This window comes from Odocoileus virginianus, chromosome 12 (assembly GCF_023699985.2).
Source record: "Odocoileus virginianus isolate 20LAN1187 ecotype Illinois chromosome 12, Ovbor_1.2, whole genome shotgun sequence".
NCBI classification, from domain to species: Eukaryota; Metazoa; Chordata; class Mammalia; order Artiodactyla; family Cervidae; genus Odocoileus; species Odocoileus virginianus.
This window is the reverse complement of record NC_069685.1, coordinates 11,961,244-11,986,560: the sequence shown is the minus strand read 5'-3', so window position 1 is coordinate 11,986,560 and position 25,317 is coordinate 11,961,244. Positions and strand designations below refer to the sequence as shown.

Below are 25,317 nucleotides of genomic sequence, written 5' to 3'. Positions count from 1 at the left end.
AAAAGGGAACCCTCTTATACTGTTGGTGGGAATGCAAATTAGTACAGCCACTATGGAAAACAGTGTGGAGATTTCTTAAAAAGCTGGAAATAGAACTGCCATATGACCCAGCAATCCCACTTCTGGGCATACACACCAAGGAAACCAGATCTGAAAGAGACACGTGCACCCCAATGTTCATCGCAGCACTGTTTATAATAGCCAGGACATGGAAGCAACCCAGATGCCCATCAGCAGACGAATGGATAAGGAAGCTGTGGTACATATACACCATGGAATATTACTCAGCCATTAAAAAGAATTCATTTGAATCAGTTCTAATGAGATGGATGAAACTGGAGCCCATTATACAGAGCGAAGTAAGCCAGAAAGATAAAGACTATTACAGTATACTAACACATATATATGGACTTTAGAAAGATGGTAACGATAACCCTATATGCAAAACAGAAAAAGAGACTCAGATGTATAGAACAGACTTGTGGACTCTGGGAGAAGGCGAGGGTGGGATGTTTCAAGAGAACAGCATTGAAACATGTATATTATCTAGGGTGAAACAGATCACCAGCCCAGGTTGGGTACATGAGACAAGTGCTCGGGCCTGGTGCACTGGGAAGACCCAGAGGGATCGGGTGGAGACGGAGGTGGGAGGGGGGACTGGGATGGGGAATACATGTAAATCCATGGCTAATTCATTTCGGTGTATGACAAAAACTACTGTAATGATGTAAAGTAATTAGCCTCCAACTAATAAAAATAAATGGAAACAAAAAAAAAGTTCCATGTCTAATTTTGTGATTATCAACGTGTGCTCAGTTCAGTTCAGTTCAGTTGCTCAGTCATGTCTGACTCTTTGCGACCCTATGAACCGCAGCACGCCAGGCCTCCCTGTCCATCATCAACTCCCGGAGTCCACCCAAACCTATGTCCATTGAGTTGGTGATGCCATCCGACCATCTCATCCTCTGTCGTCCACTTCTCCTCGTGCCTTCAATCTTTCCTTTTCAAATGAGTCAGCTCTTCACATCAGGTGGCCAAAGTATTGGGGTTTCAGCTTCAACATCAGTCCTTCCAATGAACACCCAGGACTGTTCTCCCTTAGGATAGACTGGTTGGATCTCCTTGCAGTCCAAGGGACTCTCAAGAGTCTTCTCCAACACCACAGTTCAAAAGCATCAATTCTTCAGCATTCAGCTTTCCTTATAGTTCAACTGTCACATCCATACATGACCACTGGAAAAACCATAGCCTTGACTAGATGGATTTTGTTGGCAAAGTAATGTCTCTGCTTTTTAATATGCTGTCTAGGTTGGTCATAACTTTCCTTCCAAGGAATAAGCCTCTTTTAATTTCATGGCTGCAGTCACCATCTGCAGTGATTTTGGAGCCCCCCAAAAATAAAGTCAGCCACTGTTTCCACTGTCTCCCCATCTATTTGCCATGAAGTGATGGGACCAGATGCCATGATCTTATTTTCTGAATGTTGAGTTTTAAGCCAACTTTTTCACTCTCCTCTTTCACTTTCATCAAGAGGCTTTTTAGTTCTTCTTCACTTTCTGCCATAGGGTGGTGCCATCTGCATATATGAGGTGACTGATATTTCTCCTGGCAATCTTGATTCCAGCTTGTGCTTCATCCAGCCCAGCATTTCTCACGATGTACTCTGCTTATAAGTTAAATAAGCAGAGTGACAATATACAGCCTTGATGTACTCCTTTTCCTATTTGGAACCTGTCTGTTGTTCCATGTCCAGTTCTAACTGTTGCTTCCTGACCTGCATACAGATTTCTCAACTTTGTGCTAGAAGCATCTAATGAAGGGAGTTAAAATGTGAAGCCAAATCCATACAAGCCCACTGGATAAATTTGCTCTCCACTCGTGGACATGGGTCTGTTGATGGTTTCCTTGCAGAATGTGTCCCTCCCTAAATATGCAAATCAGATGGGCTGTTCCTAAGTGTGATTCACAACCATCAGAGGAAAAACGTTCTCAGATTTTTTTCAAGACTGCCTTTCAAAGAATTCGGTCTTATTCTACCTGGGCTAAGGTGGATTTTCCTTTGGAGTTACTATTAATTTTCTTTCCAAGTGACGTGGCTGTGGCTTTTCCCTTCTTGGGCACCCCCCATCTGCTCCTTTCTCGAGTTCAAAGAACAAAGCAATGACTAAGAAAAACTAAAATCAAGGGTCTTAAAACTGCAATACAGACAGAAATTGGTCAGGAATTCCTCTCTCTTTACATTCTGCTAAGACAGATTCCAGCAAGCTTTATTTAAAAAGCTCCTTTCCAGCAGAAGCAGTTTACGAAGAGCGAGGTGGATGTGGGCCCCGCTGCCTCCGGGGCTGGGTCAAGGTGGTCCCTGTCCCTTCTCTCCTTCTTGGTGCCTCTGTACGTGCCCCCAGGATGAGCCCGAGTTACTCTTGCAAAAGGGCACACGGGCCTCTTTGATTCTAGCTGTTCTAAGAGATGTAATATATACTCGGGAAGAGGTTATCTACAGACTGATCTCATCAGAGCCCAGATGTGACAGAATGTATGAGAATATGCATTCTTTCTTGGGATATTCCCTAGTCACACATAACAAATTCCAAGTCCCTAAAGAGCAACCTGGAATCATCTTTATGGCATATGGCCTTTTTTTAAACTCATTATTTATTTGGCTGCACCAGGTCTTAGCTGATGCACGTGGGATCTAGTTCCCTGACCAGGGATCGAACCTGGGACCCCTGCACTGGGAGCATAGAGTCTTCGCCACCAGACCACCAGGGAAGTCCCGTGGTATTATGGCCTTTTACAAGGAAGACAGCATCCAGGAGAATACTTATAGGAACCAAATAATATTCTAAGAGGGCAACATGAAGATGATTTTTCATGTTCCTTCAAGAGTGTGTTCATTTTCAACATCATCTTTTTCTCCTGTTCTTTCACTCTCACTTCTCCAAACCTCAAAAGACTTCTAAAAGTAAAAGGAACAACCAGAATACCCATGAGTCCTGTCTTCACACAGGGAGATCTTCAAGCATAAACAAGATGATGTCACTTTGCTTCCTGTGACGCTTGCAATAAAATCCTCCACTCCCATTTCATGCCTTTGCTTTTTGATCACTCTGTTCCAGTTAATTGGCTTCTTTCAAGAACTTGAAACTGCGAAGCCATTTCTTACCTCAGGACCTTTACACACACACTCTCTTTGCTGGAATCCAATTATCCCAGCTCTGCTGAACTGTATGCTTCATGTTTGAATTTAAATGTCACTTCTTCAGAGAAGTTTTCCCTGCACTATATTTAAAGTCAGTTCTTCACACACTTTCCATTTTTAGTTTTCATCTTAATGCCTAGTTTGCTATGTATTATTATATTTGTTTACTCGTTTATTATCTTTCCTCTTCTAGAACATATGCTTCAAGAGAGCAGGAATTTGTCTGCCTTGTTGGGGTCTGTACCTCTAGCAGCCACACCAGGGCTAAACACAATCCAGGTGTCCTTTAATTGTATGTTGAACAGTGGTTTTTATGGCCCTTCTATGGTTGACTTTTTCTTTCCCACAATATATTTCCTTATGGAGACACTTTCTTACATAGAATTTCTCTTTCCAAAGGAAATTTATAAAAGTACTTTTAAAAATTAGAATGTAGTTTTTATAGAAGCAACCTTTCAAAAACTTGTGTTTCCAGTGGCACGATTTAGTGTATTCAGTGGCAGGATTCTGAAGTATTACATATAAAATACCTTAAAAATTTGAGTAAAACAATAGCATATAGCGCTGTTGCATTTTGTATGTGGTTTTAGTTGTATAGGGCTTCCCAGGTGGCGCTAGTGGTAAAGAACCCACCTACCTGCTAATGCAGGAGATGTAAGAGACACAGGTTGGATCCCTGGGTAGGGAAGATCCCCTGGAGGAGGGCACGGCAACCCACTCCAGTATTCTTGCCTGGAGAATCCCACGGACAGAGGAGCCTCGTGGGCTACAGTCCATGGGTCGAAAAGAGTCGGACAGGACTGAGGCAACTTAGCACGCACACACCCACCTTAGTTGTATACACTCCACCCTGCACCCAGGTTCTGTAATGAGCAGAAGGAAGCACAGCCAGGCAAACCCCAAATCTGAAACAGACACAGCCCTATAAGCAAGGGCTGGCGAGTGTGATCTGGGGTGAGCAGCAGAGAGGAAAGAGCAGAAACGTTGGTGTCCAAGGGCCCGCCCTTTCTTAGTGATGTGGGTGTCTTGCTTCCAAAACTTTGTCCACCTTCTTTCCATAATGTCACAGGGATGTGCGTCCTTGTGCTGTTTGGGGATCATTCCCCAAGCTTTTTGCTCTTGGAGGCTGGGGCCCCAGAGTGAAGGTGGGAGCAGATGGGTTAGGGCATGCCTGAAGAGAGGGGCTTATCCAGTTCGCTGGATCTGGCAATCCTTAGCAGGTTTACTAGAACCAGCAATCCTTAACAGGTTTGCTGGGAAGGATTATCCGGTTTGCTGGTAAGGTAAGGGCTTATCGGATTTGCTTATCCGGCAATCCTTAGCAGGTGTGCTGGTCTGCCTGGGGACGGAGCAGTAGGCTGGCCCCCGGGTGGCACGGTAAGTGGGTAGATGCCCGTCAAGCCAGGCAGCCTTCCCCAGCCATCCTGGGAGAGACTCCCGGCTCCCTGTCCAGGCTCCCTGACACCCAGGCCATCATTTCCCAGGCAGAGGCATGGGGGAGCTTCCCCTCCCCGGAATGAAGCTCCCCCCATACACACCCACCACCCTCTCGCCCTCACAGAAACCTAATTTCTGGCTCCTCCTGCCCGTGACTCCACGCCATCCTGCACCTGGCACCTGGGTCGTCTCCCCTGAGTTTCCACACTTTCCACTCCTACCATCTGCACTGATCATGTTCTAGCGCTTTCTCCACCCATTCCTCCCCTCCTCTGCCTCGCCACACACCGGTGGCCTGACCTGGACTGAATGAGCACTCCCCTCCCTGGAGGCAGAAGCCTTCGGGGTCCATTGTGTTGGGGGAGAAGAGGGGTGACGCCTGCGGCTTCAGCGCGCACGTCCTCCCTCGCTCCTCTCAGGGCGGCTCCTTGTGCCTGCCCTTGTTAACTGATCCCTGCCCTTGTTAACCTGATCCCTGCCCTTGTTAACCTGATCCCTGCCCTCCGCCTCCTCCCCTGGACTGCGAGGCTGCCCACCGGTGCGGTGCGAGGAAGCAAGGAAGATGCCTTAGAACCAGCCTTGCCTGCCAGGGTCCCCCAGCTCACTCCCGGCGTGGGCGGCCACGGCAGAGAGCCTGCTAATGTCAGGACTTCATTTATCTGGCTAATTCGTATGCCTGGCCGTGGGAAGTGCATATGTTTCTTTTAAACTACAGAAAGAACAAAGCTTGTGTTGCTACCCTGTAAATCTAGACAGCCTGGAAAGCAGTTTGCTGGGACTGAGGTCCTCCCCACCCTAAAAAATGCCAGGTACATCAGCTGATGGCCAGCACACCCCAGTGAGTCCCAGGACAGGCCCCCAGACCCAGGAACTACCACCGTCCCTTCAGGTGTTTGGGAATTTTGTTTTGCTCAATTTGAAATTAGGAAACAGTCTAATAAATGGTTAAAAGTGTTTGCCAGGAAATATTCAAGTGTAAGGCAACGGCGTCCAAATTCCCTGCAGAGACTGGACACAAGGGAACGTTGGCAGCTAAGCCTGTTATTAAGAAGGTCACAGAATGCCATCTGTTACCCTGCATACTTTACTGTCCAAGCATATCCTCCACTAGGAAAAGAAAGCACAACAGTAGGCTTCCCAGGTGGTGCAGTGGGAAAAGAACCCGCCTGCCAGGGCAGGAGACGCAGAAGACGGTGGTTTGATCCTGGGTTGGGGATCTCCTGGAGAAGGAAATGGCAACCCAGCCCATTATTCTTGCCTGGAGCATCCTGTGGACAGAGGGGCCTGATGCGCTACAGTCCATGGGGTCACAAGAGAGTCGGACATGACTCAGCACTGAACGCACAGGCATTGCCGTGATTTCAGTGGGCTTCTCTGAACAAACCACGATCTCCCTATGGGGTGGGCTACAGGGGTGTGGGGAGAAGACGGGAAGAAGGCGTCGTTTCTAGGTCTGCTCTTGGTTATGGCTTCAGTGTAATTTGCAATGCTGCCTGGTTTTCTGAATCTTTTTCTACCTGGTTTTAGTCATCTATGAAATATGATAATAGCACTTTGTCTATCATTATGAAATTGAGGCAGATAAATGAATGCCTTATTCCTTTATCTGCAATTTTTTAATTCATAGAAAGGTTGAAGGAATAGTAGAATCAGTATTTGCCTACTCCCTGCCTAGATTCACCAATTGTTAACATTTTGCCACATTTGTTAACATATAGTTTTATCTCAGTCTCTCTTTATTGATACGTGTATGTAATACTCTGCAGAACTATTGAGAGTAGATTTACAGGCATAGTAACAATATATCCTTAAATACTTCAGCATGTACCTCTAGCAGCAACAATGTTTGCTTATAACCATAATACTATTTGCTAATAACCATAATATTATTATCTTATATAACCATGATACTGTTATTACATGCAAGAAATTTCATATTGATAGGATATTCTCACCTAATGTTCAGACCATTAAATGCCTCATTCTTAACAGTCAGAAAAAAATTCACTCTGTCATCTATCCCCATGGTTAGCAATTCTCTCTTTAAGACATCTCATATTTTTTGAGACACTTTGATAAGTCTGATGAAAGCTCTATCTTCAGAAAAATATCCATCAAGACACTTCTACAAGCCACCAACGCATACATCTTAGATCCCTCCAGGGTGTCCATGGACTCTTGGTTAAGGGCTGTTGATCTTTTATCTAAATTCTCCTCTTTTGTATGCATACAGTTTAAGAAAAGGTTAAAAGCTATTCAGAAAAGGTTAAAAACAATTTTTTCTTTACTTTCCAACATTAAGTTTTTGTGTTTATGAAGCTTCATTTTAAGGAACTCGAAGTTCAAGGAACACAGGGATGGGTAGGTCAAAGGTCACATGATCCCCAAATCTAAGACAAGAAAACAAAATCACAAATACAGCTGAGACCTGTACTATCACAGCACCTAATAGTGGACTCCATGATTAGAAGACCCAGAATGTTTCCAAACTTGAGATTCTGCTAGAGCAGGTGCTCACAAACCCACACTTGCTTTCTTGGTAACTTATTTTTAAAACCATATACCTGTAGCATTCCACCAGGATTGGCACAAGATTTATGGACCTGATATGTAAGAGAGAATTTGCTGGCAGTTACTGACACTTAGTTTCATCGACAAAACTGCCCAATTTGGTTACAGTTCTAGGACTAAAAAGTGGAAACAGGGAGGCGGATACACGCTGGCAATTTAGGGGAATGTTAAATGTCCTTAATTGAAAGGCCAGCTGAAACTGCCAGGGTAATGTTGAACTGTGGGCTCTATTTTGTCAACTGTTAACTTGCAAAGAAAAAAATCAACAGACCATACACCAGCATATGCAAGCTTGTTGGTGTTCTCCACAAACAGACTGAAGAAAATGAGAGCTCAATGAGAAAAATGTACAAGTTTGGCTAAAAGATGGGCATAAAATCCCAATATATCCCTCATACAGTGGTTCAGCACAAATTCTAATCCCCATTCCCCCCATAATCTATCAAATGCCTCAAAATCACTTTCTATAAAAGTTTTATATTTTAAAATCATATGATTTGCTAATTAATGATTCTCTTATATAATTTTTGAAAGGAAGGGTGACAAAAAACTAGTGAAAGCCTCTGGCAGGCCTATGGGATTTATAAAAGTCTTATAGAGCTTTGAAAGGCTAAGGATTTACAGGAATAATCAGAGCTAATTGTGCAGGATAAACTATCTACCTGCTCTAACTGTCACTGTGAAAAAGTGGTTTTTTCTTGAATTTAGGTAAATAATTATTGAACTCATTGATTTTAACTTAAGATACCCTGCTTTTAAAAGTTTATCAGCATAAAACAGCACAGATAATGAGTATTTGCCAAATGCTATTCCTCTCCCTTGCCTCATCCCTGCTGACCAAACCCCATCATATTATGCCAGACCAGACACTCTTCTCCTTTTAAAATCAATTTTTATTTATTTTTAATCAAATTTAATTTTTCCCTTACTTTTTTAATCAAAATAGTCGAGAGAAATGAACATGATTAGTCATTAGCAAAATGCAAATTAAAACACAGTGACATACTTCCTTTCATCTGTTGAGTTCAGTTCAGTCATTCAGTCGTGCCCGACTCTTTGCGACCCCATGAACTGCAGCGCCCCAGGCCTCCCTGTCCATCACCAGCTCCCAGAGTCCACCCAAACTCATGTCCATTGAGTTGGTGATGCCATCCAACCATATCATCCTCTGTCGTCCCCTTCTCCTCCTGCCCTCAATCCCGCCCAGCATCAGGGTCTTTTCAAATGAGTCAGCTCTTCATATGAGGTGGCCAAAGTATTGGAGTTTCAGCTTCAACACCAGTCCTTCCAATGAACACCCAGGACTGATCTCCTTTAGGATGGACTGGTTGGATCTCCTTGCAGTCCAACAATGGCTATAATCACAAAGACAGAAAATAACAAATGTGGGCCAGGATGTGGAGAAACCAGAACCTTCATTCATTGCTGGTGAGAATGTAAAGTTAGCACACATACTTTGGAAAACACCTTGACAGTTTCTTTAAAAGTTAAACATAAATTTACAATAGGATCCAGCAATTCCATACTGAGGTACACACTTCTGTGTGTGCTAAGTCACTTCAGTTGTGTCCAACTCTCTGCAACTCCATGAACTGTAGCCCACTGGGCTTCTCTGTCCATGGGATTCTCCAGACAAGGATACTAGAGTGGGTTGCCATGCCCTGCTCCAGGCGATCTCCCCAACTCAGGGATCAAACCCGCGTCTCTTCTGTCTCCTGCGTTGGCAGGGGTTCTTTATCATTAGCACCACCTGGGAAACCCAAGTACTCACTTAAGAGAAATGAAAACATACGTCTAAAACAAAGATTTGCACATGAATATTCACTACAGTACTATGTATAATAGTGGGAATTGGAAAGAATCCTGACATTCATCAATTGGTGAATGGATAATGAAATTTGTTTTATTTATACAATGGAGGACTACCCATCAATGAAAAGAACAAAATAGGGAATGTGGATGAATCTCAAAAACATTATGCTACATAAAAGAAGGTAGACATATAAGACCATATAGTGTATGATTCCATTTATATGAAATATCCAATAAAGGCAAACCTATAGATAGAGCAAGCTAGTAGTTTTCTGTGTCTGAAGGTAGGAAAGGACATTAGCCATAAATGGGCATGAGGGATCTTATTGGGGTAATGTAAATGCTCTAATACTAATTTATAGTATTATGATGATGGTTGTATAACTTGGTAAGTTTACTTGAAATCATTGAACTGTTTGGGCTGGTTTTATGACATGTAAGTTATACCTCAAGGAAATTATTAAAAGTACTCTAGAGCTTCTTCAGACCTTGAGAAGAATTTATAGCTTTAGAATCTTAGCATAGTCTTGGTGTTCCCTCTGATTCTAAGAGTATAAGTTGTGTGGAAATAGAAGGATGTTTCAGGCATAAGTTTACCCTGAATTCTGGCTTTCATTTCTGTACCCAAGGTACTTGAAAGAGTCTACTCCATCCTAACAAAAGGTAAAAAGATGAAAAGACTGAAAAATCAACAACTGTCTTGGATCTATAAGAGAGGTAATAACCCAGAGCAAACCACCGTTCCCAAGATTGAAGAGAGAGATGAATACAAAGAGTCACAACTTTCCAGAGCAGATGCTCACAGGTGAAAACCACCACAGGAACCAGTGCTAGGGCTGGACTATCTGAACAGTAATTGACAAACTGCTGAAGGCTCAATGAAGCAAACAGTCCACAAGACTGAGCATGCAGCAATGCAATGCAACGCAACAGTCTGTCAACCAGGTAGACAAATCTGAGAGTTACAAATTCTAGAAAGACCCAGGAGTAGGGTAACCCTTACAATGTGTGAATTTTACCTCCAGGAACTTGACCAGGTACCCACAGTAAACATCAGAAAACAACTCCCTCCTGCTTCTGGCAGGGGGAGGGGAAAAGAACCATTTTGCAATACTCCAGAGTATTCTTTACTCTAGAGGCAAAGAATCCACCTGGATCAGGAGGATCCCCTAGAGGAGGGTATCACTACCCACTCCAGTATTCTTGCCTGGAGAACTCCCTGGATAGAGGAGACTGGTGGGCCACAGTCCCTGGGGCTGCAAAGAGCTGGAGAATATTGAGTGACTGTACACACACACACACACACACACACACACACACAGTCCATGGGGCTGCAAAGAGCTGGAGAATATTGAGTGACTGTACACACACACACACACACATACACACACACCCTCGGGAGAAGATAGTTAACCAGAGCCTAATCTGCCAGGGTATTAGCATGGCCTAACTGAGCTGGGAGAAGGGAAACTGACAACTCCTGTCTACTCTAGCCTTCTATGTGGGAAAAGAGAAGTACCCAACCCACTTCAGCCATGCTGTTCCATCTAAGATGGGAGGAAAAAACTTAGAAAAACGTGTGAAGTTCACAGCCCAGGGGCCCAGGCTCCCCAAAAGGCTGATACCTAATCACAGGACGACAGAATGCTCCTCTTCCCCCACAACTCACCACCACATTATTAAGGTCCTTTTACAGCAAGTCCTTTAACCTGGTACATCATGTCCTTCTATCAAGAGAAAAAAAAAAAATCACAAAGCATGCTAAAAGGCAAAAACACAATTTGAAGTTTAAGAGCATCAGAACCAGATATAGCAGGATGTTGCAATTATCAGCTCAGGAATTTAAAACAACTATGGTTAATATTCTAAAGGTTCTGATAGGTAAAAGAGAATAGATGAGCAATATGTGCATACAGGTGCTTCCCTGGAGGCACTGGTGGTAAAGAACCCGCCTGCCAATGAGGAGACATAGGAGACGTGGGTTCGATTCCTGGGTCAGGAAGATCCCCTGGAGGAGGGCATGGCAACCCGCTCCAGTATTCTTGCCTGGAGAATCCCATGGACAGAGGGGCCTGGTGGGCTACAGTCCAGGGGGTCACAAAGAGTTGGACACGACTGAAGTGACTTAGTGTGTGCATGTGTGTGCGCACACACATGTACATAGATGAAAATCTTAAGAAAGAACCGAAAGAAAGAACTGAAACAAAGAAAGAGGGATGGGGTGGAGAGGGAGGTGGGAGGGGGGACCAGGATGGGGAATACATGTAAATCCATGGCTAATTCATTTCAATGTATGACAAAAACCACTGCAATGTTGTAAAGTAATTAGCCTCCAACTAATAAAAATAAATGGAAAAAAAATAAATTAAATATATTATAAGATATATTAGCTTAAAAAAAAAAAAAAAGAAAGAAAGAACCGAAAAGAAATGCTAAAGATCAAAAACAGTATCATATAAATGAAGAATGGCTTTGTGGGACTTATTAGTAAACTGCTCACAGACTGAGGAAAAAGACTCTAACTTGAGGCTACCTCAGTATAAACCTACAAAACTGAAAGACAAGGAGAACAAAGACGAAAAACAGAACACACTGTGAGACAGGTATAAAAGACGTCATGAGAACACCAGAAGAAGAAGAAAGAAATACAAAAAACATGTAAAACAGTAATGACTGAGAATTTCCACAAATTAATGTCAGACACCAAACCACATATTCAGGAAGTTCAGGGAACATCAAGAAGGATAAATGTAAAACAAACAAAACAAGCAAAGAAGCCCTATACCTAGATATACAATTTTCAAACTACAGAAAGTAAAAGATAGAGAAAAAAAATTCTGAAAGAAGCCACAGGGGAAAACCTTACCTACAGAGAAACAAGATTAGAATTACATTCCACTTCTCCTGAGAAACCACGGAAGCTAGCAGAGAGTAGAGTGCTATGTTTAATGTCGCTGAGAGGGAAAAACCCACTAACCTAGAATTCTGTGCCCTGTGAAATTATCCTTGAAAAGTGAAGGAGAAAGAAATACTTTCTCAGACAAACAAAAACTGAGGGAATTTGTTGCCAGTAAGCCCGCCTTGCAAGAAATGTTAAAAGTTCTTTACAGAGAAGGAAATAATATGGGTCAGAAACTGGATCTGCATAAAAAGGAAGAGCACTGAAGAAGGAGTAAGTGAATGAAACTTTGTTTTCTTATTAATTTGTTAAAAAATAATGTAACAATGTATTCAATAATATACGCTTATGTGTATGTCTAATGTGCATATGTGTGCGTATGTATGCTTATATAACTGAGATGAATGACAGAAATGATACAAGTAACAGGAAGGAGGAATATTTTATTATCATAAGGTATACCTGCGTCATGCTATAGTGTAAATGTCCGTGCTAGTGCTAAGTCGCTCAGTTGTGTCCAACTCTTTGTGACTCTGTGGATGGTAGCTCGCCAGGCTCCTCTATCCATGCGGATTCTCCAGGCAAGAATACTGGAGTGGGTTGCCATGTCCTTCTCCAAGTGTGAATGTATAGTTGTAAACATATGTTGAAAACTCCAGGGCAGCTACTAAAGAAGCTTTTTAGAAAGCTGAATAAATATACTAAGAAAGGAGAGAGAGAGAATCATATAAAATTAAAGCAACAGAAGGCAGAAAAAGTGGAAGACATAAATAGAAATAAGGGCAACAAACAAAACAGTAACAAATATGGTAGATGTTAACCCAGCTGTACCAACAGTCATTTTGAACATCAATGGTTTAAATACACTAGTTAAAAGACGAAGGTCAGTGGATCTGAATACAAGATCCTATATGTTATCTACAAGAAACCCACTTTAAATATAAAGACACAAATAGATTAACAGTAAATAAATGGAAAAAATATACTATGTTAATACCAATTAAAAATAAAGCAGGAACAGCTATATTTCACACAGAACAGACGTCAGAGCAAGGAAATTTATCAGAGATAAAGAAGGGCATTTAATAATAATGATGATATAATAATAATGATTAATAATAATAATAATGATAAGGGGGTTAATTCTCCAAGAAGACATAATAATCCTTAACACACATATACCAAACAACAAGAGTATCAAACTATATGAGGTGACAACTGATAAAACTTTAAGGAGAAATAGATGAACCCACTATCATGTTTGGAAATTTCAACATCTTTCTATCAGAAGTAGACAGATCTAGAAGGCAAAAACTGAGTAAGGACATAGTTGAACTCAACCACATATCAACTGGATATAATCAACATCTATTAAATAACTTCATCCAATGACAGAAAATACATTCTTCTCAAGCTCACATGGAACATTCACCAATATAGGCCACATTCTGGCTCATAAAATACACCTTAATAAATTTAAAAGAATAGCATTCATAGAATATCTGCTCTTAGACCACAGTGGAATTAAATTAGAAATCAATAACAAATATTACTGGAAAATCCCCAAATACCTGGAGATTACACAATACACTTCTAAATAACACATGGATCAAAGAAGAAATCTCAAGAGAAATTTTAAAAATAGCTTGAACTAAATGAAACTACAACGTAAAATTTGTGTAATGCAGTAAAAGCAGTGCTTAGACAGAAATTTATAGCATTTCATTGATTTATCAGAAAAATTTAAAATCAATTTACTTTCCATCTCAGGAAACTAGGAGAGAAAGAGCACATTAAACCCACAGTAAGCAACAGAAAATAAATTAGTAGTAGAGGAGAAATCAATGAAATTGAAAATAGGAAATCAAGAGAGAAAATCAAGGAAACAAAAAGCTGGTTCTTTGAAAAATATCAAGAAAAATCAGTAAGACTCTAGAAAGAATAATTAAGCAAAAAGTAGAGAAAGGACATAAATTACTATCAGAAATAAATCAAAGAAGAAAAATCACTACAGAGTTCACAGACATTAAAAGGATACTAAAGGAATACTATGAAAAATTCTATACTGACAAATTTGATAACCAAGATGAAATGGACCAATTCATTGAAGACACAAACTGTCAAAACTCAATAAGAAAAAATAGACAATCTGAATATGCTTATATCTATTAAAGAAACTGAATCAATAACCTTCCCAGGCAGAAAGCAATAGGCCCAGATGGGTTCACTGGTAAATTTTATCAAACATTTAAGGAAGAACTTATACCAATTCTCTACAATTTTTTTCAGAGGTTAAAAGGTGAAGGAAGTTTTCCTAATTCATTCTATGAGGTCAGCATTACCCTAATACCAAAGCCAGACAAAGAGATTATAAGAGATATTACAGATAAATATATTTCATAAACACAGATTCATAAATCCTCAGCTAAATATCAGCAAATAAAAGAATTATACACCACATCTAAGAGGAATTTATGCCAGGCATACAAGGCTAGTTCAACATTCAGAAATCAGTGTATCCATCACATCAACAGGCTAAATAAAAAATCACATGATCATATCAATACATTCAGAAAAAGCTTTTGACAAAATTTAATATCCATTCATGATAAAAAAAAAAAGTCTTAGTAAACTAGGGGAAAATGGGAACTTCTCAACTTAATAAAGAAAATCTACAAAAAAACTATAGGTAACATCATATTTAATGACAGAAGCTCAAAGCTTTCCCACCAAGATCAGGTATAAGGCAAGGATTCTCCTCTCACCACTCCTTTCAACATAATACTGAAAGTACTAGCTAATACATTAAGACAAGAAAAGGAAATAAAAGGTATGGAGATTGAGGAGGAAAAAATGAAACTCTCTTCGTTCACATATGAGTCAATTTCCTATGGAGGCAATCTAAAAGAATTGACCAAAAAGAAAATAAAGTCCTGGAACTAATACGTGATAAGAAGATTGCAAGATACAAGGTTAATGTACAAAACTTGATTGCTGTCCTATATACTAGCAAAGAACAAGTAGAAATTGAAATTAGATTTGGTGCAATCCCAATCACAACCACAACAAGCTATTTTGTGGATAGCTTTAGAATCAACAAAGTGATTCTAAAGTTTACATAGGGATGGATAAATAGAGCACAGAGGACTTTTAGGACAGTGAAAAAACTGTGTAATAGTATAATGATAGGTACATGCCTTTATATATTTGTCCAAACCCATAGAATGTACTGGCTTTCCTGGTGGCTCAGTGATTAAAGAATCCACCTGGCAATGCAGGAGACGCGGGTTCCACGCCTGGGTTGGGAAGATCCCCCAGAGAAGGAAATGGCAACCCACTCCAGTATTCAGCTGGAGGATTCCACGGACAGAGGAGCCTGGTGGGGTCGCGTGGGGTCACAAAAGAGTCAGACACAACTTAGTGACTAAACAATAACAGGATGTACAACACCAACAGTGAACTGTAATGCAAACCGTGGACTTTAGGAGATTATGAGGTTATTAATCCATTGTAGGTGTACCAGTTGCAACAATGGTTACTGCTCTGGTGGGGGAATGCCAATAATGGGAAAGCTATGCCTGTGTTGGGGCAGGGAGTGTACTGGAACTCTGTATCTGTCTCTCAGTTTTGTTGTGAAGATAAAATTGCTCTAAAAAAATTAAAATCTTGAAAAAAGAGGAACACTTACAAAAGGTTAATTTTTCTTTCTCATGGGGGGGAGGGGACATAAAGAAGTATTTTGTAGCTAAATTAAAATTTAAGAAAATTAATACTGAAACACAGGCCCTATTTTAGATTTACAAGCCAAAGACATGTAAAATTGAATTACTCTGATAACATTTTAAAGCTGTAAATTCAAATAATTTCAATGTCTTCTTGGCTGTTGCCAATATGATTTTCTTTTAAAAATAATGTTAAAGTGGTTAAAAAAAAATAAAAACATTTTTACCCACTCACCCTGGGAGCTCCAGAATGTTTACTATATGAGTTAACTTTTAGTCACAGCTTTGTCTTACTTCTTATTTTTCTGTTGATCAAATTCTAAAGGGAAATAAGTGATGTATGTACAATTTGCTGGTATAGCCTAATTGGGAATGTAAGAAATTTTATTCTGACACTGGGTTTGATCCTGGTTTTTCTTCTTCATTTGCATGCAGGACTGTTACCGCATATAACCAGTTCCTTTAAAAATTCATTTATTGTCAAGCATGGAGTGGTAAGCCCAACATTTCTCAGTGATTGTTTACATGGAGAGCTTAAACGGTCGCACACTGCTTTGTTGTTATTAACTAGGAAACAAACAAACTGGAGCGGAATGAAGTTGTTAATATATTCATTCACAGAACATTAATTTTTGACTGCTTATTATACATTTAGCTTTCTTCTAGGTGATGGAGATATAAGATTACCAGCATTAGTTGTGAGATGATGATTCTCTGCTTCTTTCACAGTCATGAATTTTTCCTCTTTCCCGTGTGTGACAATAACTATACACACTACATGGACAGTTAAAAACAAAAGCAGCTCTCCTCTGATTGAAAACTTTCAAACAATCCAGAAAAACAGAGGCACAGTAAAAGTTACCTGAACCCTTCCCCTCCTCCCAGGGATAAACCACCATTAATGTTTTAGTGATCTTCCTTAGAAATAGCCCTCTGTACTTAGGTGTACATAAAGACACTCACAGGGGCCTGCCTGGTGGCTCAGCGATAAAGAAAACAGCAGTCAGGGCAGGAGACCAGGGTTCGATCCTTGATTCCGGAAGACCCCACATGCCGCAGAGCAACGGAGGCCCTGTGCCACACCTACTGAGCCTGCGCTCCAGAACCCGGGAGCTGCAACCACTGAAGCTCCCAGGCCTAGAGCTGGTGCTCCTCAACGAGAGAGGTCAGGGCAGCGAGAAGCCTTGGCGCCCCGACTGGAGAGGAGCCCCTGCTCACCGCAGCTAGAGAAAAGCCCACGCAGCAACGCAGGCCAGCACAGCCAAAACAAGTGAAAAGTTTTTTAAAGATGCACACAGTCATACACACAGAATACACAGATGGGGTCCACTGTCCTCTGTAATCTGCTTTCATCATTTAAGGCTTTCATGGTCCTCTTTCAGGGTTAACATAATCATTATTTTAATAGATACATAATATTCTATTGACTGGATGTATCATCTTAAAAATATGCCATAATGCTGGGCATTTAGGCTTTTCAAATTTGTAACTTACAAATTACATGGGAATCAGTAAATGTGAATGTAAGTTTTTTATAATTGTTCCATCATCATCTCAGAGTACTTTCCCATAGGCAGAATTCTTGGGTCAGAAGGGATACTTATTTTAAATTCTGATATATGGCCAAATTGCCTTTCAGAACATTGGTTTTATGAAAAAGCAGCCCACAAGAGTGCCTGTTTTCCTATATTTTCTCTAATGCTGGATTTAAAAATAATTTTATTATTTCTAGTTTGATAAAAATAGTTCAATTTTCTTTTGATTTTCATTTCTTTAACACTGAGGTTTAGCATCTTCTGTTTACTAGTTATTCATACTCTTTTCATGAATTATAGTTAGTTCTCATTATTCAAGGTAGTTATCTTTTTTAAAGTCTCTACTAACATGACTCAGGGAACACAGAACTATTGCTCCTAAGAGAAATATAGGGTCTGTTTCCTGTGAGCCTCTGGTCATACGATTTTCACCAACTGATCAGTACGTAAGTTTTTTTTCCATGTGTTTCTGCTTAACGGCACCTTATTTAACATATATTGTTGGTTCATTAACATTGATCCTCCAGCACTATAACTTGTGCCTAAACAACCGCATTTTCTCTGGAAGGCACTTCAGCCTTCTCACACTTAGGAACATTAAGCAGCTCATCAGCACTGCACCCAGGGGCTGTTTAGAACAGTGAGATCATTAACAAAAGACAGGAAAATACAGAAGGTGTGGCACTAGATAGGCTGCAAAAATGGCACTTGTTTACAGGACCAGAACCGAAACAAGAAGGCAGAGTGTGCTCTTGTTGGGCCTCCACCAAGAACATGCATGGCAAGTGACTCAAACTTTGCCGCTTCGGGCACGTCCTTGAATGATCTCAGAAGCACTATGAGTATTGATTTTGAATGGAATCCATGAACAATGAGGATCGATCTTATTCACTTCCTTTGACCACCTTTCTATTGGGGTGTTTAGCTTTTTCTTAACTACTTTGCATAAGCTATTTGCATATAAGGATAGTTGTTATATTTGCATATAAGGATAGCTATATTTGCATATAAGGATAGCTGTCCAATTTTATAAGTATTTTCTCCAATTTTGTCTTTTCATTTTAGTATTAGTATTTTCCTATGGTGGCTTTTGACAGCAGTATCAAAGTACCTTTTGAATGGGGAGGGCAACAGTGGAAAAAGAATGTTATTAAATTTCTGTTGTTGTGAAATTGGTTGATATTTATTTTCATCTCTTCTTCACAGGCACACCAAATTCTGTCTGGGGATTCTCCTCCAACACCTCTACCTCCAGGTTATGAAAGACCATGTAAGTCTGATCCAAAACTACCACTTTACATCCACATTTTGCTTTTAGTTATGACCTTTATCAGATATTTTCATACATTCCAGAGTCTGAAGCCATTTAAGGCCTTTTGCATTTCTGCCTCCTTCCTCCCATCACACACTTTATCACTTCACTGTACATACCTCTCCTTGGAGAAGGGAATGGCAACCCACTCCAGTCAGTGTTGTTGCCTGGAGAACCCCATGGACAGAGGAGCCTGGCAGGCTACAGTCCACGGGGTCGCGAAGAGTCGGACACAACTGAGAGACTAACACATACACACATACCTCTCCTAATGTAAATGGAAGGATGGTAGGATGCAGCCATAAAAAGGGAATTCCCACAGAGGCACTTGACGGCGGCAGCTCTGAAAAAGACTGTACCTGTGAGAAGGTTGTGATGGTGGCAGAAGCTGGGGATGGGGGCAGGTGGGTAGTGTGTGTGTGAAGTAGGTAGCATGTATGGAACTATTGATTAAAACATGGTTTAGGAATGTCAGTACAGTTCATCTATTCATACTGTAATAGACTTTACCATGAGTACTTAACCCACTAGCAGTCTGTCTGTTTACACTAGATGTCAGACTTAAAAAGCCAGCACCGAAGAACCTGATGAAGTACAGTCTTCTAAGGAGAGAGCTCCTGAAACATGTAAGAATCTTTTTGCTTGTCACCCAACAGTGGCTCCTGGGGAGTGTCAACAATTCTGTACAGTGTATCCTTGAGGGTGGAGGTGTGTTTAGAGTCGGTGTGAAGGTAATCCAACATTTACAATCACGTGATACATAGAAACAACTCTGGAAATAGACTGTTTTGATAAGCAATCTTCCCAAAAGTATCATGAACATTTCTTGTGTAGGTCTCTCCAGTTATTTTGGAAACAAGCCTCAAAGAGGCTTAGAGGGACTGGAACTTCTCTTGTACCGTCTAAATGCTCATCAGTGATGGCAGGGATCTGCGGGATTCCACCTCATGAGAAAAAGGCAATAAGTTCTCAGACGGTCATTCCCTTTCGGGGACCCACCCTGGGTGCCCAGTATCCTGGATTCACCCTCCTCACGTGTCCATTCTGCCACCCGCTACCTACTGGCCCTGTTCCCCTGACATGGCCCTCTAGAGCCCAGGCATTGTCTTGCCTGCTCAGACTTTCTCCAAACCAGTAATTTTAAGCAGGAGGTGACAATGGGATCCTTCCTCTATCTTAAGAGTTCTGGCAGACACTTCTAGAGAAAGAATAAAAACTGGTTTCTACAAGCACCCTACTGACTTTACTTCATTTAATATAAAGGTTACAGGGATTTCCCTGGTGATCCAGTGTTCCCAATGTACAAGGCATAGGTTCCATACCTGGTTGGGGAACTAAGATCCAACACGCCTCACAGTGCGGCCTAAAAAAAAAAAAAAAATTAAAAAAAAAGTTACAATGACTTTTGCTATCTTATTACCTTTGCTTATTAAGATTTCTCTTTAAATTGACTTTAAAAAGTGTGGCCTCACCCTAAGTAATTATATTTACAGCACCATGGGTTTGGTATGCTAGTTATGTGCATTAGAAAAAAAAAATACTCTGACCATTAAAATAAAAAATGTTATTCAAGTACCACCTAACATTATCACAAGAACTACCAGTACAGACAGTATAGATAGATATCACTTAAGAAAATGCTAGTCTATGGGCACCAACTAGCTTATCTGATACATTTAGCTAAGGGGACAGGGTTGAACAGCCCACTTCAGTTCCCAGGTAACTAGAATGGTGGTATTCCAGAAATGGCGTATTTGTCTTCATTTTTTTTTTTTTTTTTGGCTTAGGACTTGGTAACTTTCCTAGCTCAGGAGGGCAGGGCTGTGGTAAGCTGTGGAAGGAATTACTCCGGGGCATTTGAAGCTGGGCAGTCCACTGAATGTTGTATTATGCAGATAGCCAGGGACCTCCCTTCACTGTAGGGTTGGTGCAGGCTTCTAGGAAGGGTAGCTGATTTCCTGAAAGTGTATTTACTGCTAGCTGGCCTCCTGGGAGTTGCCTGGGCGAATCATTAACTATTGTTAAATAAATAAGTCCCTCTCGCTGCACAGAGCTGTACCCGTGCCAAGCCATTCCACGGCCAGTGTCCGCAGCTGTTCTGGGGAACAGTTGTCTGTCTCTCCGAGGGGCTTCCCCGCCCTCCCTCCCCTAAAGTGAATGTTCTATACTCACAGTTGCCTCTTTTAAGTCAACAATTCCGGACAAATTAATGACATTACATCCTGCTCTTGTTTTTATGGTACAAGAAGCTGAAAGTACAACACACACAGACACACCCCACACACTTCACACGGGCTCCTTGTTTGGGAAACCTTGGGCCTAAAATTCTGAATAAAAGAAATCACCATTTTTAATTTATATGATAAAGCAAAATCAATTTTTATATTATATTCTACACCAGTAGCAAGTAGGGACTGAATGAAGTTTTCAGCAACAAGTAAGGACTGAATGAAAATTTTAACCATCATTAACGATATTCTCATTTTAAGAAGTATTTGCTTGGTGTCTAATGTCTTTGGTAACCATCTTCTAAATATTTATATTTCTGGGTTCTATCTTCAAGAAGTTCATGATGTAACACTGGAAAGTAAAGAAATCCACACCCAGGGCTATCTGGACTAAAAGGATGGTAGGGAAGAAAGGGTAAAGAATCTTACCGCTAAAGGATGATTAAAGGGCAGTAGCCGTGAACGGGTGCGGTTATTGATTCCAGGAAATCAGTGGTTCGGTTATTGATTCTAAGAGTTCTTGCCCCCCTTTCCTCTCCTGCTTATCGATCTGGCCTTCCTGACAGAGACACGATATATGAAAGACAAATTAAAGGAGATGGAGGAAAATGCAGGAACAACCTCAATTTCTGCTCGTTATCGATGTCTTGACAATTTAAATTCCAACTGTGCAAAAACTAACCTTAGTGGATGGGCGAGTGCTGACAACCAGGCCATTTTTTCCCCCCTCAGTTTCGTGAACCAAGTGATTCTATAAGCAAGACTAGTTCATCTGGAGGCTCAGAAGTTGATCAAGTCGTTTATATTCGGAAAGGACCACTGTCGTCATTCGTTTAGCTGAGTTGGAAAGCGAAGCCACAAAGTTGGAGGCTCCAGGCCTGCTTATTAACTAACGACTTGGAGGTATGAGTGGGCCCGGGAAGACACGGACCTAGGCAGGTTGGTTTTCTTGGGCACTTACCGGGCTTCAAAAGCCTTCATCCCTCAATTTGTTTTTTCTCCCAAATTGGAGGAGGGGACCAAAGTGATCGTTATACTGATCATTAAACTCTCCTGTAAAGACCTGGAAGCAGGCTTCTCTGCAAGAACCACAGAAATGGTGTTGTGGCCCCGACAGCAGTCGGCTCTAGTGTCCAAGGAGCCAGTGCTGTCCATCTGGGCGCCCCAGGCGGGGAAGGGCGCAAGGGCGTGAGAAAGGCTCTTTTGTATTCAGAGCAATCGTCGCCCGAGCCGCAGCCTCGCACAACCAGCCTCGCTTCCCCGCGAGGCGCCGCGGGGAAGCAAGTTGGCGGGAGGGGGCGGCTGGCGGTGCGGCGGGGGCGGAAGTGGGGGCGGTGCTATTCGCGGCCTTTCTTGCCCCGGGTCCCTCCAGAGCGGCCTCGCGTCCCACAAGCCCCGCCCACCTCCCGCCCCGCCCACACCCCAGCCCCAGCCCCGCCCCACGGCGGTCTTCCTCTCCGAGTTCCTCGGGTCTCCGAATTCCGCCGCTCTCTCGCCTCTCCTCCTCTGCAGATCCGCCTCCTGCCTCCGCGACCCCCCTCCTCCTCCGCACCGCGGGCCTCCGCCTTCTGCGGCTCCTCCTCCTCCAGTTCTACGACCCTCCCCCACTGCATTCCCAACGCCCCCTCTGGCCCCACCCCGGCTCGACGTGCCAGTCCCTCACCCCGCCCCGCACTGCCCACCACCCCGCCGCCCCGGCCTGTGCGTGTGCGCAGCGCCCAGGAGGGAGGTCACCCCGCGGAGACCCTGTGCGGGGGAGGGCAGCGCCGCTGCGCTGGGAGCCGAGGGGCTGGGGGACTGCTGTCCCACCGAGGGGCAGGCCGAATCGCGTGTGGTTACGGAAGTAGCTGTCCCCTACCCCTCTCCCTCCGCACCCCCACCCTGCTCTCTGCCTGCTGCCGGGTTTACTCCCGTTCAGCGAACAGACCTTCTCCACATGGTTTCTGTTAAAGAGAAAAGGTAATTAAAAGTCGCACCACCACCTCTACCTCGTCCCTCCCCCAACCCTTCCCAAACCTCCTAGCGGTTATTTTTGTTCTTTATCCCAGGTTAGGCTAAGTACCATCCCCGAAAGCCTTCTGGTCTGATTCCCAGGATCCCTTCGTATGGTTTCCATTAAGGGCGCCAAAGTGCTTTAAAACTGCTGCCTTGGAGCCACTCGGAAACCTCCAGGATTTTTGCTCTGGCCAGCTTCATGAAGAAGCTCTTGAACAGAGGGGGGGTAAAGGCTCTGTTGAATGTCGACTTAAAGAATGCTGCTTCAGTTGTGTCTGACTGTGCGACCCGTAGGCGGCAGCCCACCAGGCTCCTCTGTCCACGGGATTCTCTAGGCAAGAATACTGGAGTGGGTTGCCATTTCCTTCTCCGGACTTAAAGCATATACACAATCTAAAACTTGAGTGTTATATTTCATTTGATGGGCAATTAAAGACTTCAAGCTCAGGAGACAGCATGTCAAGTGACCCTGGGAGAATTGCTCGGAAGAGGCAAGGGGAGGAACCAGGTTATACGGGAGTTTTATAGCAAAGGGCAGTAGTCTATCAAATGATTATTGTTAACTAAAGAAAACCAGATATCCCAAGTGAAGGAATCTAGCGCTTTTCTGAAGATACATAGATAGTCAAGATACAAGATAGTCGGTTGTTATTGTTCAGTTGCAAAGTTGTGTTCAACTCTGAGAACAGGTGGACTGCATCACGCCAGGCTAACCTGTCTTTCACTATCTCCCAGAGTTTGCTCACATTCGTGTCCATTGAGTTGATGATGCCATCCAACCATCTCATCCTCTGACACTCCTTCTCTTGCCCTCAGTCTTTCTCAGCATCAGGGTCCTTTCCAGTGAGTTGACTCTTCATATCAGGTGGCCAAAGAATTGGAGCTTCAGCTTTAGAGTCAGTCCTTCCAATGAATATTCAGTGTTGATTTCCTTTAGGATTCATTAGTTTGATTTCCTTGCTGTCGAAGGGACTCTCGGTTCTTTTCCAGTATGCGTGAGTGCTAGGTCGCTTTAGTCATGTCTGACTCTCTGAGACCCTTTGGACTGTAGCCCACCAGGCTCCTCTGTCCATGGGGATTCTCAGGGCAAGAATATTGGAGTGAGTTGTCATGCCCTCCTTCAGGGGATCTTCCCAACCCAGGGATCCAACCCGCATCTCTTATGTCTCCTGCATTGACAGGCAGTTTTTTTACCACTAGTATCCAGCACCACAATTCAAAAGCATCAGTTCTTCAGGGCTTAACCTTCTTTATGCTACATCTCTCACATCTGTACAGGACTACTAGAAAAACCATAGCTTTGACTATATGGACCTTTGTTGGTAAAGTGATGTCTCTACCTTTTAATATGCTGTCTAGGTTTGTCATAGCTTTTCATCCAAGGAGCAAGTGTCTTTTCATTTCCTGGTTGCAGTTACCGTCGGAAGTAATTCGGAGTACAAGACAATAAAATCCGCTACTGTTTCCACTTTTTGTCCTCTGTTTGCCATGAAGTGATGGGACTGGATGCCATGATCTTAGTTTTGAGTCACTGAAATCATTCCTTTCATATGCATCTCAGCGACGTGGGGCCAGTATCTCGTGGTTTTCTTTTTTTACATCCTGAGCATCCTTGGGAGTGGCTGCAGCCTAATGGCTGCCAGGTTGCACGCAGTATGCTCCTTCCGGAGTGCCCTCAGGGCTTACGTTGGAGGGCTGCGATCCCTGATGACTGTTACTTCCTTGTTTACTGATATGGCAGGAAATACTCCATTTCTCATGAAGGTCTAATTGCCTAATGCTCCTGGTCTTACGCTTTAATTAATGTTTTACTACTCCAAGAAAATACAATTCTGTCAATAGGTATTATTCGTTCTTTCAGTATTCGTGGGGGTTTTTTTTTGCCGTATGCAGGCATAGCTTATTAGAATAACACTCTTTAAATTAAAAAACCCGATGTGAACAGTTTTAGAGATGATTTTGCAGACTATCCTGGCCACAGAAATTCACTTTAACCAGCAACATTTATATGGCTGGGTCTGCACCACCTCCTTTGCTGGCCCCCATTCCTCTACCAGCCCCTGACAAAGTCAAAAAAATAAATGTTCGCTTCTGGAAAAATAGTCCCTCAATTGGGGTTGGGGTTTGTGGTCTAAGAAAAAAGGGAACAGATAGGTTTGTAGAATCACAGTGTTGTAACTGAAAAGTTCCTTAGAATTCATCACGAATAAGTCTGTCAGTTTACTGAGGAGACTCCCAAAGTGTAGGGTTTAGGGACAATCCACATGGCTCATCAGTAAAGGACTAATTCAGAACTGGGGCCTAATGTGGGGAAAGACTTGGACATCAAGTGCTTTATCATGGACAGAAAAAGGACGGATCAAACTCAGTTTAATCGTAACACATTCTCCATGTTTCTCTCTCCTGCCTTTTGCTGTCCTGCTCTGGGTCTTGCATATTTAGGGAGTTCCAGCTCTTTCTTCCATCTCATAACCTAGGCTTCACTCCCTTCTTTCTCTTTTTCCTTCCTTCCTAACCCCCCAGCCTACCCGAGCCCCATCCGTGAGATTTTTATTTGGATTTTTAAAATGAAACCAGGTGCTACATAAAACAAAAGCAAAGTAATAA

The 25,317-nt window shown here is 42.4% G+C and overlaps 1 protein-coding gene and 1 long non-coding RNA gene across 4 annotated transcripts in view; one reads left to right on the top strand and one right to left on the bottom strand.

Annotated features, from left to right (window-relative positions):
- C12H4orf51 (chromosome 12 C4orf51 homolog) overlaps window positions 1-25,317 on the top strand; it is a 49,070-nt gene that overhangs the window by 8,201 nt on the left and 15,552 nt on the right. Inside the window, exons 3-6 of one of the 2 annotated variants that reach the window (XM_070474793.1) lie at window positions 16,076-16,134; window positions 18,382-18,445; window positions 19,040-19,113; window positions 21,448-21,618. In XM_070474793.1, the coding sequence (XP_070330894.1) occupies window positions 16,076-16,134; window positions 18,382-18,445; window positions 19,040-19,113; window positions 21,448-21,552 (302 nt within the window). In that variant the 3' untranslated portion in view covers window positions 21,553-21,618. Of the gene's footprint in view, window positions 1-16,075; window positions 16,135-18,381; window positions 18,446-19,021; window positions 19,114-21,447; window positions 21,619-25,317 lie in introns of both variants that reach the window. The other variant, XM_070474792.1, reaches the window with a different exon arrangement.
- LOC139037733 (uncharacterized) lies at window positions 8,086-22,072 on the bottom strand. Of its 2 annotated transcripts, none has more exons than XR_011490593.1 (4): window positions 21,677-22,072; window positions 21,145-21,274; window positions 19,810-19,850; window positions 8,086-8,562 (listed from the first exon to the last, which is right to left on the bottom strand). It is a non-coding gene; the product is annotated as an uncharacterized lncRNA (long non-coding RNA). The 2 variants fall into 2 exon arrangements; XR_011490594.1 differs by lacking the exon at window positions 21,677-22,072 and adding an exon at window positions 21,398-21,477.